Source organism: Ambystoma mexicanum, chromosome 3q (genome assembly GCF_040938575.1).
Source record: "Ambystoma mexicanum isolate Mex_15411 chromosome 3q, UKY_AmexF1_1, whole genome shotgun sequence".
Classification (NCBI taxonomy): domain Eukaryota; kingdom Metazoa; phylum Chordata; class Amphibia; order Caudata; family Ambystomatidae; genus Ambystoma; species Ambystoma mexicanum.
The window spans coordinates 888,464,507-888,482,024 of NC_090926.1; the positions used below are offsets into that span (position 1 = coordinate 888,464,507).

A 17,518-nucleotide genomic window follows, 5' to 3' on the forward strand; every position below is an offset into this window, starting at 1 on the left:
GCTCCCACAATTTAACGCTACCGGTGCTCGCAGTCGGGAAAAATCATGGTAGTTCATTGTAAAACCACTGCCACCAGCCATTCTGAGGAAAGGGTAGCATTTGACTGCTACTTGAGTATCTAGACACAGGGGATACTAAGTAAACCCTCCAGCACTCTATTGCAAGATCGGGTGTGCTGGGTCTATGAATTTAAAAGACTAGTAAAGTCATTTTCACTTTATGTACTCTGGGAAACAGATTATCCCAGAAAAGGTATTTAAACCTTGGGAACGCCTGAAAAGGTTTCCCTGTGCCACTGCACTGAGGGTGATGTGTGACACAAACGAAAAGATGATGCCTATGGAGTTGGTTAGACTCCATAATTCAAAAAGAAACACAGAAAACACATTGATTTAAAAAGTTCAAAGTCCCAAAGTTTAGCAAAAGAGCTGGAGGGCTCTAAGGTGGGAGGAATGGGCATATTTTGGGAATTCTCCCTAACATTGCCCTCTGATCAAAGAGGCGGCCCTAAAAATGTGTTTTCAGTCGTACATGAACACCCCCAGAGGTTGCACGTGATCCGTACAGAATATTCAAATCACTGCTGGCATGGACACGGCCAACTAGGGGACTTCGCTCATATGTAGTGGTATTGAATGACCATGCAGTCCTATTGGGAGGAGATCCACTCAGAAATTCAAGATATACCAGGCAAACTACTCCCAATGTGTCCTATGACCCTGGTCCTGGGGGATGTCCCGGAAGACGACACCTTGCCTACGTCTGTTCCTAGAGCAGACCTCACACATCACATTTGTTAGTTGCTGCGAGAAAAAACTGTGCTAGATTCTGGAAGATTCCATAAGGCCCATGCCTATCATACTGTTGGGTGAAAATATGGGAAATAATCGCAATGGAGAAATGGGTGGCAATTTTATCGGACCAAATGGGCAAATGATCCTCCTGGGCCACCTTGCTGGATTTCAACAGTGAAAGAACACATGTTCTTTAGGCCGCAATTAAACACCTAGCTCTAGATTAGTCAATGGGTTGAGTGGTTGCTTGCTGGTGGAGTCTTTAGTGTCATACTTCAGGAGAGAGTGCACTCGCAAGAGGGGAAGGGATACTGACCACTTAATATTGAGTTTACTATGATGATGCCGATCTCAATCCTGTGATTTATTTTTCCCCTTCTCTTTTTGTTCTTCCATTGTTAGGGGGGGTGGGTTTCTGTATTTGTAAAAATGAAGTTTTGATGTAGCACTGTTGATATTTGCTCTAACTGTTGTCCAGGCATGAGCGGACCATCGAGATTTCAATCAAAAGATAACAAAAATATACATAATTTAAACAACCTAAATCAACAATGGGTGTTGCTCGACACAAATATTCAATCATATATCTTCTTCTGTCAGTTACATGGTATCACCTTAACTAATGAGGATAAAGAGATCCCATACCATGTCCGAAATGATCAAATGGCTTCCAGACTATCTAAAGCACCATAGACAAGGTGATAAGGATAGAGTTGAGGATGTAAGCTTGGCAATTAACAAATGTAAGCCAGCTTTAACCCTTGCTTGGAAAAAGGAGGTGTTTGTGGTGAAGACATGCATTCAGGATTCATGAAACCCTGCCAGTCAGTGTTTCTAAGCCATACCAGCTACAAAACTCTCCCAAACAGCAAAAGTAGAACAAGTTGTGCAAAGCCTCAAATCCCAAATGCCTATTCTCATTTCTAGATTTTTGTTTCTCTGGGCTGGTTTACCCTGCTCAGTACAACTACAGCGATTCGAGACTTAGGCAGTCTTAGTGAAACCCCTCCAACATGGGAAATTAGAACCCTTTTGGCATTTTCCACAGGTCAGCTGGAGGGCTTGCAATTCAACGTTACAACTCAAGAAAGGCAACAGGCGCAGATATCTAGGAGTAACAAGGCCAGAAAAAAAGAATACAACCGAAATACTAAAGAGTCAACCAGTGAAACTGAGGCAGAACTACTTTGAAACGTCTTACATAAATATTTTTCTCAGATTTGGATTCCAAGGGTAAAATTCAGAAGCCATGCTATTAATTGACTCCTTATTGAGAACATTCTGGGACATCAAGTGTCAATCCATCTAGCCACCAACTAACATATCAACGTGTGCTCTATGTAAAGGAAACAAAAAATAATTCAGTCTGAACTGGAAACACATTTTGCAACATTTCACTAAATTTCACTTACCTCGTATGTCCAAGAGAATCCCGCCAGATTGGCAGCATGACCACAGGTTTAATTGCACACTCTAATATTGCAAGTGCCAATGCAAATTCTCTAGGCTTACTACACATCTGAACAGCTTTAATCCAGTTTGACCTAGAAAGAAATTACAGATTTCAGTGGGAAACCACTTTTGCAAAAAAAAGGAAACAGCAAATTCACAGCATGTTACATAAAAATACAGAGATGCTATGATCGGGTCAGAATTCAGCGTCCCAATTTGTTGCGACAGCAGCCGACCATTAGTGAGGTAACCAGTAAAACAAAATGAGCATTGTTGAGCTGAAGCACACTATGACCAGAAAAACAAGTTACTTCTTACCTTGTAACGTTCTTTCGACGGGATGTTCCTCCGACGTATTCCTCATCTTAGATATCTCCTTCCAGTTCTGCTGGCCTCGTAAAATTTTTTCTCTAGAGGGCGCTGCGCGTCGACGTCCTCCGAGTCGATGTCCCTCGACAGTCGCCATATCGACGTCATCCTGCCTATAAAGGCCGCGCGCAGCGTCCGTTGCTCAGTTCCGTTTTGTAGCCCACAATAATACTTTCTGGACTAGACTAATCACCCTGAAGGAGCGTAAGCTGCAACAACAAGGGAAGTAGAACTGCGGGGATGGATGGGAGGGTCGATGAGGAATACGTCGGAGGAACATCCTGTCGAAAGAACGTTACAAGGTAAGAAGTAACTTGTTCTTCGAAGGGATTGTGTCCTCCGACGTATTCCTCATCTTAGATAGGCTCCCATAGCAGTATTCTATTATTGGAGGAGAGAGTACTGACTTCACGCTGTCTTCTATTGATGAATAGAATGCAGTACAGCCCTTCCAAACCTAGTCTCTTGACTGGAGGAGGAATCCAAATTGTAAAATCGTGTAAAGGTATGGACAGACGACCATGTAGCGGCCGCACAGATGTCTTTAACCGGCACGCCTCTTTTGAGGGCCGATGAAGCTGCAATACCTCTGGTCGAATGAGCCCTAAGGTTTTGAGGGGGCTCTTTCCCTGCCAGTTTATAACATTCCAGAATGGCTAGAATGATCCATCTGGAAATGGTCTGCTTAGTTATTGGTAACCCCAGCTTGTGACCTGTGTAACCTACAAACAGCTGGTCTGCCTGTCTTATCCTGGCTAGTCTACTGATGTAAAAACTTAAAGCCCTTCTAGGGTCTAGCCTGTGTAACCTCTCTTCCTCTTTCCCCGGATGAGGAGGAGGATAGAAAGATGGTAGGGTAATCTTCTGAGTGATATGGAATTCAGAAACCACCTTTGGGAGGAAATTAGGCTTCACTTGCAGGACAACTTTGTCTTTGTGAAATATTGTGTGATGGGGTTTACAAGAAAGAGCTTGTAATTCGCTCACCCTTCTAGCAGATGTAAGTGCTATTAATAAAACAGTTTTAAGGGTAAGGAATCTTAGCGAACAAGAATGGAGTGGTTCGAAGGGTGTGCCCATCAGGAAAGTTAGTACTAAGTTTAAATCCCATAGGGGAACTTGGAATGGTCTTGGGGGATAAACATTGGTTAACCCCTTTAGAAACTGTATTACCAAGGGTAACTTGAAATAGGATGGTTCTTCCGCAGTGCGCTTAAAGATGGATAGCGCTGCGAGATAGCCCTTGATGGTGCCAACTTGAAGGCCTGAATTCGCCAAATATAGAAGGAAGGACAAAACCATTGGTGTACCACATGAAAAAGTGTCGATATTCTGTTCTCTACACCAGCTGCAAAATCTGTTCCAACGGCAGCGGTATAAAGACTTTGTTGCTGGCCTCCTTGCCGAAAGCAACACCTCCATAACATCAGGGAGGTCCCAATCCTTGTACCTCAACCTTTCAGAAGCCAAGCGTGAAGGTTGAGGGTTTTGATGTCTGGATGGAGAACCTGACCTCCCTTCTGTGAGAGTAGGTTCTCTGAGAGGAAGTCGAATTGGAGGGCAGATGGACAAGTCTAGAAGGTCCGGGTACCACGTTCTCCTGGCCCAATCTGGGGCAATTAGAATCATGGTTCTCCGGAATCTTCTCAACCTCCTGATCAGTTGAGGAATGACAGGGACCGGTGGGAACGCGTACAGAAGCGGAAACTCCCATTCCACTATGAACGTGTCTCCCAGAGCTCCTCTCGGGGGAAATTCCCTTGAGCAGAACAGATCGCATTTCCTGTTGACGCTGGTGGCGAACAGATCCACCTGAGGGGTTCCCCAAAGGGCGAAGATCTCTTGAAGGACTTCCTGAGCTAGTTCCCACTCGTGGGAGACTGATCTGCCTGCTCAGAGCGTCCGCTGTCAAGTTCTTCTCTCCGGCTAGGTGAACTGCCGATAGAGAGATTCCTTCTTGGATTGCCCAAAACCAGAGCTGCATCGCCACTCTGCACAGGGGTAGTGATCCTACGCCTCCTCTTTTGTTGAGGTAATGCATGGCCACTGTGTTGTCCGTCATTATCAGGACGTTTTTCCCTTGTACAGCTGGCAGGAATGCCTTCAGCGCAGGTCTGATGGCTCTCAGCTCTAACAGGTTGATATGTAGTCTGGACTCCGATGGAGACCAACGACAGCTGATGGTCAAGTCGTTGGCGTGGGCTCCCCACCCCGTGAGTGAGGAATCCGTGACTACTGTTATCCCCGACCAGGGTTGCCAAAACTGTTCTCCTTTCAGAATGTTCTCCTGACAGGCCCACCACTGAAGGTCTCGAGCCACCCTGTCGGGAACCTGAAGAAGATCTGTCATTCTCCCTGAGAATTGTGACCTCAGTGCCCACTGGAGGGATCTCATTCTCAGGCGAGCCTCTGGCACTAGGAAAATGCAGGATGCCATGAGGCCTAGCAACCTCAAAAAATCGAAGGCTGGGAGACGTTGGGCATCTTGGAACTTGGTAACCATCTGTAGAATATCTTGAGCCCTCACCTCTGGTGGCGAGGCTTTTCCCAGGGAAGTGTCCAGGATCGCTCCTATGAACTGGAGTCTCTGTGATGGTATCATTTGTGACTTCTTTAAATTGAGGGAGAAGCCCAGTTTGTGAAGGGAGTGGCACACGTGATTTAGCTGGATCTGAGCTTGTTCCGACGAGACAGCCCTGATCAACCAATCCTCCAGGTAGGGGTAGACGTGAATCCTTTCCCTCCTTAGACTTGCCGCCACTACCAACATTAACTTGGTGAAGACCCTCGGGGCGGAGGTCAGCCCAAATGGCAGCACTCGAAATTGATAGTGAGAGTTGCCAATTGCGAACCTCAGGTATTTCCTGTGTTTGAGATGGATAGGCACATGGAAATAAGCATCCTGAAGGTCCAGAGATACCAACCAGTCCTGGAACTGAAGGGCCTGGAGGATCTCAGAAAGAGTGACCATCTTGAATTTGTCTTTCCTGAGGAATTTGTTCAATTCTCGCAAGTCCAAGATGGGTCTCAGTCCTCTGTCTTTCTTTGGAATGAGAAAATAAGGGGAGTACCAGCCCTTGTTCCTCTCCGCTACAGGTACCGGTTCTATGGCACCTTTCTCTAGCAGGTCGAAAATTTCCTGCAAGAGGAGCGGATCTGGAGCTTTCTGAGAGCTGATCCCCGGTGGATGACTCTGAGGTATGCGTAGAAGAGGCAGGCAGTAACCTTGGGCAACTGTTTCCAATGCCCAAGCATCTGACATGATAGCCTGCCATTCCGCCAGATGTTGAGTCAACCTGCCTCCTACAGGTGTCCTGTGAGGGAAGTCCTCAGAGTGGTTTTGGAGCGGCTGATGCGGATGCCGATGGTAAAGAGGCACCTGCTGTTGCTGCGGCTTTTGAATATCTACCCAGTCCACCTCGGGTAGTTCTTTTTTGTCCCCTTTGAGCCGGACGTCCTCTACCTCTTCCGAATGCGGAGTAGAAGCGAAAGGACTTGCTCCTCGCAGAGGTTCCTGTGGGACGAAAAGGTGTCTGACGGATTGCAGTGCCTAGGGATTTTGCTGCTGCTTTTGAAGTTTGCAGTTTCTCTAAACTGTCATCCGCCTTTTTTCCGAACAAAGAAGAGCCATCGAATGGCATGTTCAAGAGCCTGGCTTGCACATCAGGGGCAAAACCAGACTTTCTCAACCAAGCGAATCTCCTGGTTGTTGTAATTGCCGCCATTGCTCTGCTGATACTGTCAGCCGAATCAATGCCCGTCTGAAGGGATTCGCACATAGCGTCTTTACCGTCCTGTATGATATTCAGGAACGCCTCCCTTTCTTCTCCCTCCGGGATGCAGTCAGCCACTGTAGAAGCACACTCCCAAAGTGTATGGCTGAATCTAGCAAGGGTGCAAGTAGCATTAACAGATTTTAACGCCATGCTACATGCCGAAAAAAACTTTCTTTGCCATAGCATCATATTTTTTATCGTCCCTGTCCTGTGGGACGGTAGGATAAGCTGTCTTGAACATCGGTAGAGGATGCTGCCTGTACCACCAGACTTTCTGGGGATGGGTGTTTTGACAAAAACTCCGGGCCTGTAGAGGATACCCTATATTTTGTAGACAATTTTTTATTTACTGCCGGGGCGACATCTGGGGTTTCCCACTTCGTCATAATCTTCCTCTGAAGAGCTTTATGAAAAGGCACCACAGGAGCCTCCTGTGGGCCCTTGTCAAGAATATCCGTGAGGTCATCTTGTTGGAAAGATTGTGAAGGTGCAGACCACCCCATAAACTCTGTGATCCTGGCCAATAAGGCTCTATAGGGGGTTTCAGCATGCTCCCCCGGGTCTGGCCTAGCAAACTCCACCTCAGGGGAAGTGTCTAACCCACTTGCCTCATGTAAGGAATCATGAAGATCCTTTAAGCTGCGTTCTTCAGAGGAAAATTCCTCTCTAATTGGGGTTACAGGTCCCTGCAACTCAAATGTGTCTTCCTGTTCAGACAATTCACCCTCTTCCATAATTGAGGACATAGTTCTCAATTGTTCTGAACTCATAAAGGGTGTAAATCCCATTTCCAAGGCAGAGGGTGCCGAACTTGTCATAATCGGCCGACGTTGAAGGCTTCGAGCGTGGCGTCGAAAGCAAAGGCTGAGGCCTCGATGACCTAGACAGAATTGGGATTCTACTCGACAATCTCGAAGCCATCGTCATCGAGGACCTGGGGATAGTCACTGGGTGTGTCGTGACCGTGACTTTTCTTGGCGTCGACGCCGGTGTCGAAGCTGGCGTCGAGTTGACAGACCCGTGTGTCGAAGGTCCCTTCGATAACGGCGTCAAAGACACCGACCTCGGCGTCGACGGAACCTTAGTCGACGGCGTCGACGGAACCTTCGAGGAAGGTTTGGAGGTCATAGTCCTACTTGAGGGTTCGAGACGCGCTCGAGAGGTTTCCTTCGCCGGGTACTGCGACTCGCGGCGTTTTTGACCTTCGGGTCTTTCGACCAGAGCATCGCTCTCGGCAGACTTCGAGGGGGTCGAGGCCGCTTTCTCGAAGACGCTCATCATATTTTTGCGGAATTCCTCCCATTCAGCCCGGGAACTATGTTTCGTGGGGCAAGGGATTCTTTTTGGTGAAACAGAGGAAGAGGAAGACGGAGAAGGGGATCTTCGACGTCTCCTCTTCGAGTGCTTCGATCTCGAGGAGTGATGGGACCCACTCCGAGACCTGGAACGCGAATGGTGACGAGGAGACGAATGTCTCGACTTCGTCGACGAAGAAGAAGCTTTAAAAGTCTTACCTTTCTCCAGCTTCCCCCTACGCTCCTTCAGGGCCTTAGCTGTCATGGACATACAGTCCTCGCACTCCGAACAATGGTGTTCAGCTCCCAAACACCACAAACTCTGTGAGGGTCAGTCAGCAACATCTTTTTCCCACAATCTCAGCATTTTTTGAAGCCGGATCGACGAGTTGTCGGTTGCGACGAAGAAGCCATCGAGTACGGATCGAATAACTAGAGGTAAATAGATTAAACCTGACAAAAACTGAGCAACGGTATTCCGAGGCACTGAGTAAGCGCGGAAAAACGGAACTGAGCAACGGACGCTGCGCGCGGCGTTTATAGGCAGGATGACGTCGATACGGCGGCTGTCGAGGGACATCGACTCGGAGGACGTCGACGCGCAGCGCCCTCTAGAGAAAAAAATTTCCGAGGCCAGCAGAGCTGGATGGAGATATCTAAGATGAGGAATAAGTCGGAGGACACAATCCCTTCGAAAGTTAATTTTACCTGCCACTCAAGCCTCTGGTTCCTCAAGGAGTATGAATGGGAAGACCTCTTAACATGAGTAACGACAGAGGCGGACAAGCAGTCTGGAAGAAGGAAGAGGCCAGTGCAGAGAGAAGGTAAGTAGTGCATATGTGAGTTGTGATCATGCAATGTTTGTGGCACGAGAAGAAGGGTGAGAGAAAAAGGGATGTTACCCTCAGATTAAAAGAAAAGCCTTGTCATTTTGTTGTAGATTGGGGTAGGGGGTCATGTGGTCGCATGGGACACACTACATCAATCCCGCTCTTGGAAGGTTGCACCATATCGGCCTAAAAAAGCAGTCTTTTGGGAATGCAGCCTTTAATAGGCAGGATTTAGACAAAGAACCAGCAGTCCATGATCTTAGAAGATCAAGCTCTTATACCTTACAGTAGGTTGCACTATTCACTCAGATTCTACCCTTTCGGCAGCTGACATTAACAAAGTTGCTATTTCTCTGCACAGTAGTGGAATATAAAAATTGCAATGCCTAGCTGAGGGGCTAGTTGGCAGCTTATGTCTCCCTATGGACTGAAGAACTTTAAAAAACTAAGAATGCTGGAGGTTAAATGGGGACTAACTTACATGTATGTCCCAGGTACTAATGGCCTTCCCGCTGTTTTTGAAAAAATTGGTGAACCATCTTGCGTTTAGAAAGGCACTGAAAACATATCTGTTTTAGGATTATATGTCTGTAGGTTTTGCTGGTCTCTCTCCTTTTCAGCGCCATGATGCCCTAGGGTAAACGAGCACTTAACAAATTTCCATAACATAACTAATCACAGGTTAACTTATTTGAAATGTTGCACACACACTTGATGCACTGCATGCCCGCTATCTGCAGGCGTCCCTCAAGAAGCATCCATGTGCAGAAATTATTAATAATGTGGAAGAATTACAAACCAAATATTTCAAGTGCTGCCATATTAAAGACCTGCTAGCAACCTTGGAGAAATGTAATACCTGGTCAAATTAAGGCACTTGACAATGTTCAAGAGTCTTACTCAACATCAAAAAGGATGCATGATTAACATGACAATGGTGATTTTTTTTTTGCATGTGAAAAGGTTTGTTCGATGTAGTAACAGGACTACAAAATGCATCCAATGAAGCAATCACTGTGCAAATCTTTGCATTACAATTTTGCAATTACTCTGAAATTATGGCATACTATCTCTTCAAGAGCTGTGAAAAGAGTCAGATCCTGCAATATGCTAAGTGTTTGAAAAAGGAAACTGGGTTGTGAGGAAAACTAACATTTCATTCTGAGCTCTTGGAGTCAATGAAGCACTTGAACACCAGAAGAGAGCTTTGAAGGTTAGTGGAGGTTAAGTAGTCATAAAACTCGCAGTGCACTTGCACACTAACATTGCTAGTACTTGACCATAGATCTGAACAGACATAGGGCATGGCAGGGATACAAGAGCCAAGTACCATCATGCAAACCGCTTTAAAGAGGTAAACATGGAGGATAATGAAATAAACACATTACTTATTGAACTTCAGCGTATTGGAAATTCATGCTAATATGATGGACCTGAACGTGTCAACATTGCAGCCAAGGAAATTCCTAGGGCGATTGTTAAACAGGATGTTGGTCAGCTCTCTAGTCTTGTTATTATATTGTATGGGGAGCTCAAAACAGACCCATCTCAAACTAGAACCATCAATTAATGAGATCCTATCAAGAACGAAAGGCAGAACTGAGTAATGTTCGAATAATCATTGTATAAGGTACTAGAAATGAGCAATGACAGAGGCAGGAAGTAAATCAAATAAGAAAGCAGCGTACAGTGAGTGGTAAAGCCGCGCCCAGCATGAACTGGGGGCAACATCAGCTGCGCCATATTGACTGCACAGATAAGGTCTGTCAGGTGTCTTGACCCACGTTTGAATTATTAAGCTACAACATTTGGTGCTGTGGGCTTAGAAAATCCAAGAAGGCCGAAAAGCCCACATTTGCACCAGAATCCAGGAAAACCGTGCAGTTTTTGCACACACCCAAATGGTCGCCTGACCCGCCACCCACCAGTGCGAGCGTGATGGGCCAGAAGCACCATGAGTAAAACGTGGTGCCAAAGGAAAAACAGCAGTGCCTGTTACCTCAAAAGGTGCTTTGAAATCACCTTTGTTTCTCTGAATGTGTCATGGGACAAGGCAACAATCATGGTAGCTTAGCACTGGGAAAGGGGCAGAGACTACTGGTAGCCAGCACCACCAAGAAACATGCTTCTGTAAGTAGGGTCCTGCCTTACAAAAGGCTCCTATGTGCTTTCTGCAGGAGAATCGGCCTACAAACTACATTTCCCAAGCACCCCCGGGCCAAGAACTACTCCTCACCGCCCACGTCGGGTGGGGCACCTGCGGGCATGCGCACAAGATCAACAAGAGCACGGGGCTTGTGCTCAGAACGGCAACGAGTGAAGACGCGTTCTATGGAGCTCCAAGCAAGGTCAAGCGAACGAGGGGCCACGCCCCAGCCATCCTTCACCCGGGCCCCTCATCTAATTCAGATAAGTGCCGCAAGCCATAGGCAGACCAACCAGACCCCGGGGAAGGCGCGCAGCGCTGTAGCGCATCGTAGAGAGTCAAGTGATTTTATCAGCAGCTGCGGTCGTGGGCACGCGCAGGGGGCTCAGCCCAAGATTCTCATGTCCCCCTGCTCTGGCAAAGCTAAGTGAAAACGTCCTGATTATCAGTGCAGTAGTTTCTGCAACCCGAAGTACGCGCAGTCTTAGGAGTCACGCAGCGCGTAGCTGTGCATGTATTAACCCACTAACTGCTGCAAGTTAACCTACAGGAAGAGAACGCTCTTATTAATACGTGGCTTCCTGAAAAGTGACGCACAACATGAGCTTTTGCTTCGCAGGAACACTCTTAGTAGAACAACTACTTTGGCCACCAATAGACGCGCGGCTGTAGCGCGCTCGTGAAGGGGATAATCTGGGCAGAAGCACGTGCCTAACTACCTGAGCATGACGCACCTAAAGCATGTTTAGGGTGCAATTAACCACTTGTGTGAGCGTGTGTGAATGTAAGGTGCAGTGTGTGAGGTAACACGCAGTCAGTAATTCCCACTCTCTTTTCAGCAATAACACTGCTCCGGATTCTGGACCGGAGAGTGCGCAGGCAGGAGGCCAGCACTCACCCATTGAGATAAGTCTCTTTCTGGCTCTAGCCTTCGTTGTGGAGTGTGGGGGGGAATTGTGCATGCTGTGAATGTGCAAATATTGTATTGCGTTATCCTATGTTATCCTATGTCCCCTTCCCTGTCCACCTCCCCTTTCCTAGTCCTCTTTCCGGTTACCCTTGCTACGGAACCCATCCAACCAACGAGACCCTAACCCTCTTTCCCCGCCGGGGTCACGGAGGCTTGTGTAAGTCTAAACTTGTAGGCACCAAGACCCGGGAGGGGATGGTAGGTTCGTGCCACTCCTGAGCCTGGAAGCTGGAGCCCTGACAGAATGCAAGCTCAAAATGCCTATTTCAAACATTGCAAGATATTCCAAAATCTTACTGAACACCAGCAGACGTCTGGTAAAATGAAGTCTTGTGTGCATACAAAATCTGGAAAGATGAAGAACCTAAAATAATGTTCATAACAAAACTGGCTGAGCTGTGGATGTCAGCAGCTTAAGTGAAAGGGGATTTAAAGCCACTAAAATCGAAATGTTTAAAATAAATGAGTGACCTACTTTTGAGTGTCACATAGGTTACAACTGTTTAAATCTCATAGTTTTGAACTTAGAATCAGCGTTCTAGCTGCATGTGTCAAAATTGTAAGCTTGATTTGAATGAAGAAAAATGGGAACAAAAGTGAACTTTGGCTGAAGCCTGGTTTAAAGGGACTGAATTCTGCCCGGCAACTACCCCCGACAGGAGTTGAAACTTGCCCAGCAACTGCATTCACAGGCCTGGCCTGCCTTCTGCTGCACCACCAAAACGAGAATACACCACTCTGATTGAATCAGGGGAGGAGTACCTGGGAGCAGGGAAACAGAACAATGAACTTCCCTTTGCTCCAAGCAATTTCTAAATCAGGGGGTCGTAAATGGCTTTCTCTTGGAAGGAAATGGGAGGGTGACTGCCTCTGTGAGCCAGCTGAGCTGGGAGGAAGTGGACAAACCAGAAATTCCCCATGTGCTTTGGGAAACCACACCCCTCTGGGCAATAGCATAATTTTAGAAAGATGGGTAATTCATAGTACATAATTGTCAACATTATATCAATAATATCATGATTCCTGTGATTTCTCTGAGCACATTTTAAGAGGTGTTAGGACTCTGTGGTATGTTCTGGGGGTAGTAGCGGAAAATAGGGTATTACTCCAAATGTATGTATGTTAAAAATCAGACACTTCCTCATCTGATGCCCATATTCCTTGCGCACATTTGTGTAAATTCTGGAAAAGTTTAGAGGTTGTGTTCTGGATGAAAAGGGCAGAATTCTGTCAGAAGTGGACACAACATCTTACAAAGACAGGGATCGGATGGTTTGGTGCTACAGAAAATATGTTAACTGGACATATAATATTAGAAGAATTGTACATAGATAAATATGCATTTGGATCAAAAATAGATTTGTGTGCAAAGTGACAAGGGGAGTGTTCTTTCTGTATGCCATGAAAAGGATGCCGGATGACTCACAATTCAGTTCCCCAGTCAGGCGACAGAGAATCCTATAGCCTATCAGGATCCTCAGAGGGTTGGGCATAGAAAGTCAGCCTTCCCACCCACTTTCAAAAGACATAAAAAGAGCCACTGAGACCCAGGTAGAGACTGCTCTTTCCACTTTCTTGCAAAGCACTTTGCCGGACCAGACAATATCCAGAAGGACCATATCCAGAACCTAGACTCCAGATAGATTCCAGACCTTTGAAGCAGAAGGCCTACTGCAAGCTAAAAGTATTCTCAGCTGGCCTTACAATTTTGCAAACTGATTTTACCCCAGACTTCCAAGGGGCACATCATAATAAAACAGCCGGGCTGTGCTGTTCGCTTCTGGACCAGACCGCGGTGCCAGTACCAGACCCAGAAGGCAGAGCTGTATCCCAACCGCAGACCAGACCCAGACCAGACCGCTGGTTTAAAATAATCTAATTCAAACCATTTCCACCTATTTAGAACTGCATAGAAATTGTGTGTCCATTCTGTGATTTCAAACCTGTGAAAGTGTCATTTGTCATTTGAATCTTACTTTATTCCTGAGAATCTACCTCCACTAAATTGTCTATCTTTTGAACCATACGTGCTAGGAACAAGATTTAACTTTCACTTTAAAGCTAAGATTCTTAGCTTTCCAACAATGATTTATCATCCAAATCTATGAACTTGTTATGAAATATATAAATAAGGGCTTCCAAGACTAGGCATTGACTTTGGAGTTGGAGTGCTGAATTGAAGTCTCTTAACAGGTCAGGAGGGTGGATATCTTGATTGCACAGTCAGATTTGCATCCACGTCAAATAGCTTGCATAAATCTAAGTAGGAGTGTGGATAGAGCGTGGCTTTATTGCGCATGGTGTAATTAGAGTGGACGCAGTGAGACCAAGTCTGTAAGGCGATAGCAACGGGTGGGCAAAGATGAAGAGCGGCTGACAGCTTGTTTTACACGTGTAGTGCGAGATAGTGATACAGTACAAAGGCTTACCGGTTTGTTCCCTAAGAGGCAGTAGCTTGGCTTACCATCAGTGCAACTGAGCGTGATGAGGCCCCGTCGAGCAGGGTAAAAACTTGATCGGCAGAGACCGGCTGAGACAAAGACAGCATGCCTTAGACACTGGCCTTTGCAACCGGCTGGTGAAATGTGGGATGATGGTTTACCCAATCGGGGTGCTCCAAGCTTGGAGCATGTAGAGAGAATAGATTTGCGCGAGACATTAGCTCTGTACACATTCGCTGCTCTACCACGATGACTACTTAACAATGATTAACTATGCATCTTGGCAGGCAAAAAAGCAAACCAATTGAAATCTATGAGTAAATCCCACCAACGCCACAACAAACAACTGCAACAACAGGAATCAACAATACCCCAGATTAAATTATCTTACTTGTTGCAACTTATGATGTCATATCAGAGGAACAAGCTTTGGGCAAGTCAAAAGACATGGAAAGATCTGGCTGAAGCATTCAGCAAAAGTAGTACAGGGATATAATTCCTGAAGAGTGTATAATCCCTACAAAGCAAACTCAATGAAGAGGCCCCAGAGAATTGTGCCAACCAACTACAAAAGCAGCACAAACATAGTCAATGTTACTATAGTGGCAAGCTCGTGACATTGATACACAGCAAAGAACAAGTTACTTTCTTACCTGGTAACGTTCTTTCGATGGGATGGTCCAACGACGTATTCCATATCTATGACAGGTAATCACCACAGCTGTGCTGCTTTGGAAACTTTTTTCGGCGTCTGCGTCATGCGTCGATGACGTCGATGCGCCGTCGTCGAGGACCTCCGACGTCATCCGATGTGATAAGTAGGACGCACGACGCCCGTAGCCTCAGTTGTAGTTTTTTCCCCCAGAACATGTGACATTAGTCAACTGTCAGTCAGACACAAAGCCTTGCGGAACGTAAGCTGCAATCGCAAAAGAAATTCTGCAGCGGGGAAGGCAGGGAGGGAGCGATATGGAATACGTCGTCGGACCATCCCATCGAAAGAACGTTACCAGGTAAGAAAGTAACTTGTTCTTCGAGGGGATAGGGTCTTCCGACGTATTCCATATCTATGACAGACTCCCAAAGCAGTACCAGAGCAAGGAGGAGGGAAAGAATTTAGATTAAAAATTTAGAATTGCCAATCAAATAGCAGAGCAAAGGACCGCCTTGCCAAAGGCCAGATCCTGTCCTCGGATGGAATCGAGGGAATAGTGGCGTACAAATGTATGTACAGAAGCCCAGGTGGTTACATCACAGATGTTGCGAATAGGAACAACCCTCTGCAGGGCAGTAGATGCAGCCACACCCCTGGTAGAATGGGCCCGCAAGCCAGCCGGCGGGTCCTTACCCGCCAAGCGGTAACACTCCGAGATGGCAAAAATAATCCAGCGAGACAAAGTATGTTTCGTCACAGCCTGTCCCAAACGCTTTCCAGCATAACCAATAAAGAGTTGATCGTCCACTCTGACCCGGGACATGCGTGAAACATAAAAGCTTAAAGCTCTCCTAGGATCAAGCATATGGAGCCTCTCCTCTTCCTTAACAGGATGCGGAGGAGGATAGAATGCCGGAAAAACAACCTTCTGGGCCAAATGTAATTCCGAAACCACCTTCGGAAGGAAAGAAGGAAGAACTCTAAGGACAACCCTGTCCTTGTGAAATACAGTGAAGGGTGGCTTAACTGAAAGTGTGTGTAACTCACTCACTCTGCGAGCGGAAGTAACCGCAACCAAAAACAGTTTTCAGAGTCAACAGCCTCAAAGGGCAAGAATGCAAAGGCTCAAATGGAGCACCCATAAGAAACTTAAGAACAAGGTTTAAATCCCAACCGGGCACCAGGAAAGGTGACGGAGGGAACACATTAGTGAGACATTTCAGAAACTGTGAAATTAAAGGGATTTTAAAGTAGGAACACTCTTCAGACGAGCGCTTAAAGATGGACAGCGCCGCCAGGTAACCTTTGATGGTACCCACTTGCAAGCCCCTGTGGGCCAAAGAAAGTAAAAAGGAAAGAACCATGGGGATGTCACATGCAAAAGGATCCACATTCTGAACTCTGCACCAGTCGCAGAACTTAAGCCAACGGCAACGGTACAGAGACTTAGTTGCTGGCCGTCGGGCCAAGAGCAACACCTCCATCACGTCTTCAGGGAGGTCCCAACCCTTATACCTCAACCTTTCAGAAGCCAAGCGTGAAGGTTGAGGGATCTGACCTCTGGATGGAGAACCCGACCACCCCCTCCCGTGAGAGCAGATCGTCTCGGTAGGGAAGACGACGTGGAGGGCAGATGGACAAGTCGAGAAGGTCCTGGCACCACGTCCTCCGAGCCCACGCCGGAGCAATGAGGATCATCCGGGAACCGAACTTCCGTAACCTCCGCAGCACTTGCGGGATGACGGAGACTGGAGGAAACGCATACAGCAGCGGGAATGACCACTCCACCACAAACGCGTCTCCTAAGGCTCCTTTTGGAGGAAATTCCCGCGAGCAGAACATTCTCGCACTTCCGGTTGACACTGGAGGCGAAGAGATCCACTTGAGGGGTCCCCCAAAGGGCGAAGATCTCCAGGAGAATCTCCTGAGCCAACTCCCACTTGTGAGAGATCGTGCTCTGCCTGCTCAGAGCGTCCGCCGTCTCGTTTTCGTCTCCGGCCAGATGAACTGCCGAGATCGAAACCTCCTGCTGGATGGCCCAGAACTCGAGCTGCATCGCCTCCCTGCACAGAGGAAGTGACCCAGCCCCCCCCCTTTTTGTTGAGGTAGTGCATGTCCACTGTGTTGTCCGTCAGGATCAGGACATTCTTTCCTCGCACAGTCGGCAGAAAAGCCTTCAGGGCTAGCCTGACGGCCCTCAGCTCCAACAGATTGATATGGAGTCTGGACTCCGACGGAGACCAACGACCGCTGACTGTCAGCTCGTTGGCATGAGCTCCCCATCCCGTGAGGGATGCATCCGTCACGATCGTCACCTCCAGCCAGGGAAGCCAAAATGGAGCCCCCTTCATCGGCCCACCACAGAAGGTCCCAGGCGACCTAGGGCGGCACCTGAACCGGGTCCGACATCCTGCCGGAGGACTGCGACCATTGCATCTTGAGTGCCCACTGCAAAGATCTAATCCGCAGGCGAGCCTCTGGCACCAGAAGAACGCAGGATGCCATGAAGACGAGCAACCTCAAGAACTCGAACGCTGAGAGCATCTGGGCATGCTGAAACTTCTGCACTATCTGCTGAATGTGAAGAGCCCTCACCTGGGGAGGAAAACACCGTCCCAGGGAAGTGTCGAGCACTGCTCCGATGTACTGGAGCCGCTGTGTTGGCGTCAAATGGGACTTCTTTAAATTGAGGGAAAAGCCCAGCCTGTGAAGGGAGTGGCAGGTGACGGACAGATGATCTAGGACTTGCTCGGGAGAGCTCCCCTTGATCAACCAATCGTCCAGGTAGG

General features: G+C 47.4%; 1 protein-coding gene across 6 annotated transcripts in view; it reads right to left on the reverse strand.

The window, feature by feature from the left end:
- The window catches only part of BPTF (bromodomain PHD finger transcription factor), a 2,119,711-nt gene that overhangs the window by 1,653,247 nt on the left and 448,946 nt on the right, over window positions 1–17,518 (reverse strand). For all 6 annotated transcript variants that reach the window (XM_069655028.1, XM_069655026.1, XM_069655024.1 and 3 more), the window contains exon 9: window positions 2,208–2,339. In XM_069655028.1, the coding sequence (XP_069511129.1) occupies window positions 2,208–2,339 (132 nt within the window). The remainder of the gene's footprint in view (window positions 1–2,207; window positions 2,340–17,518) is intronic.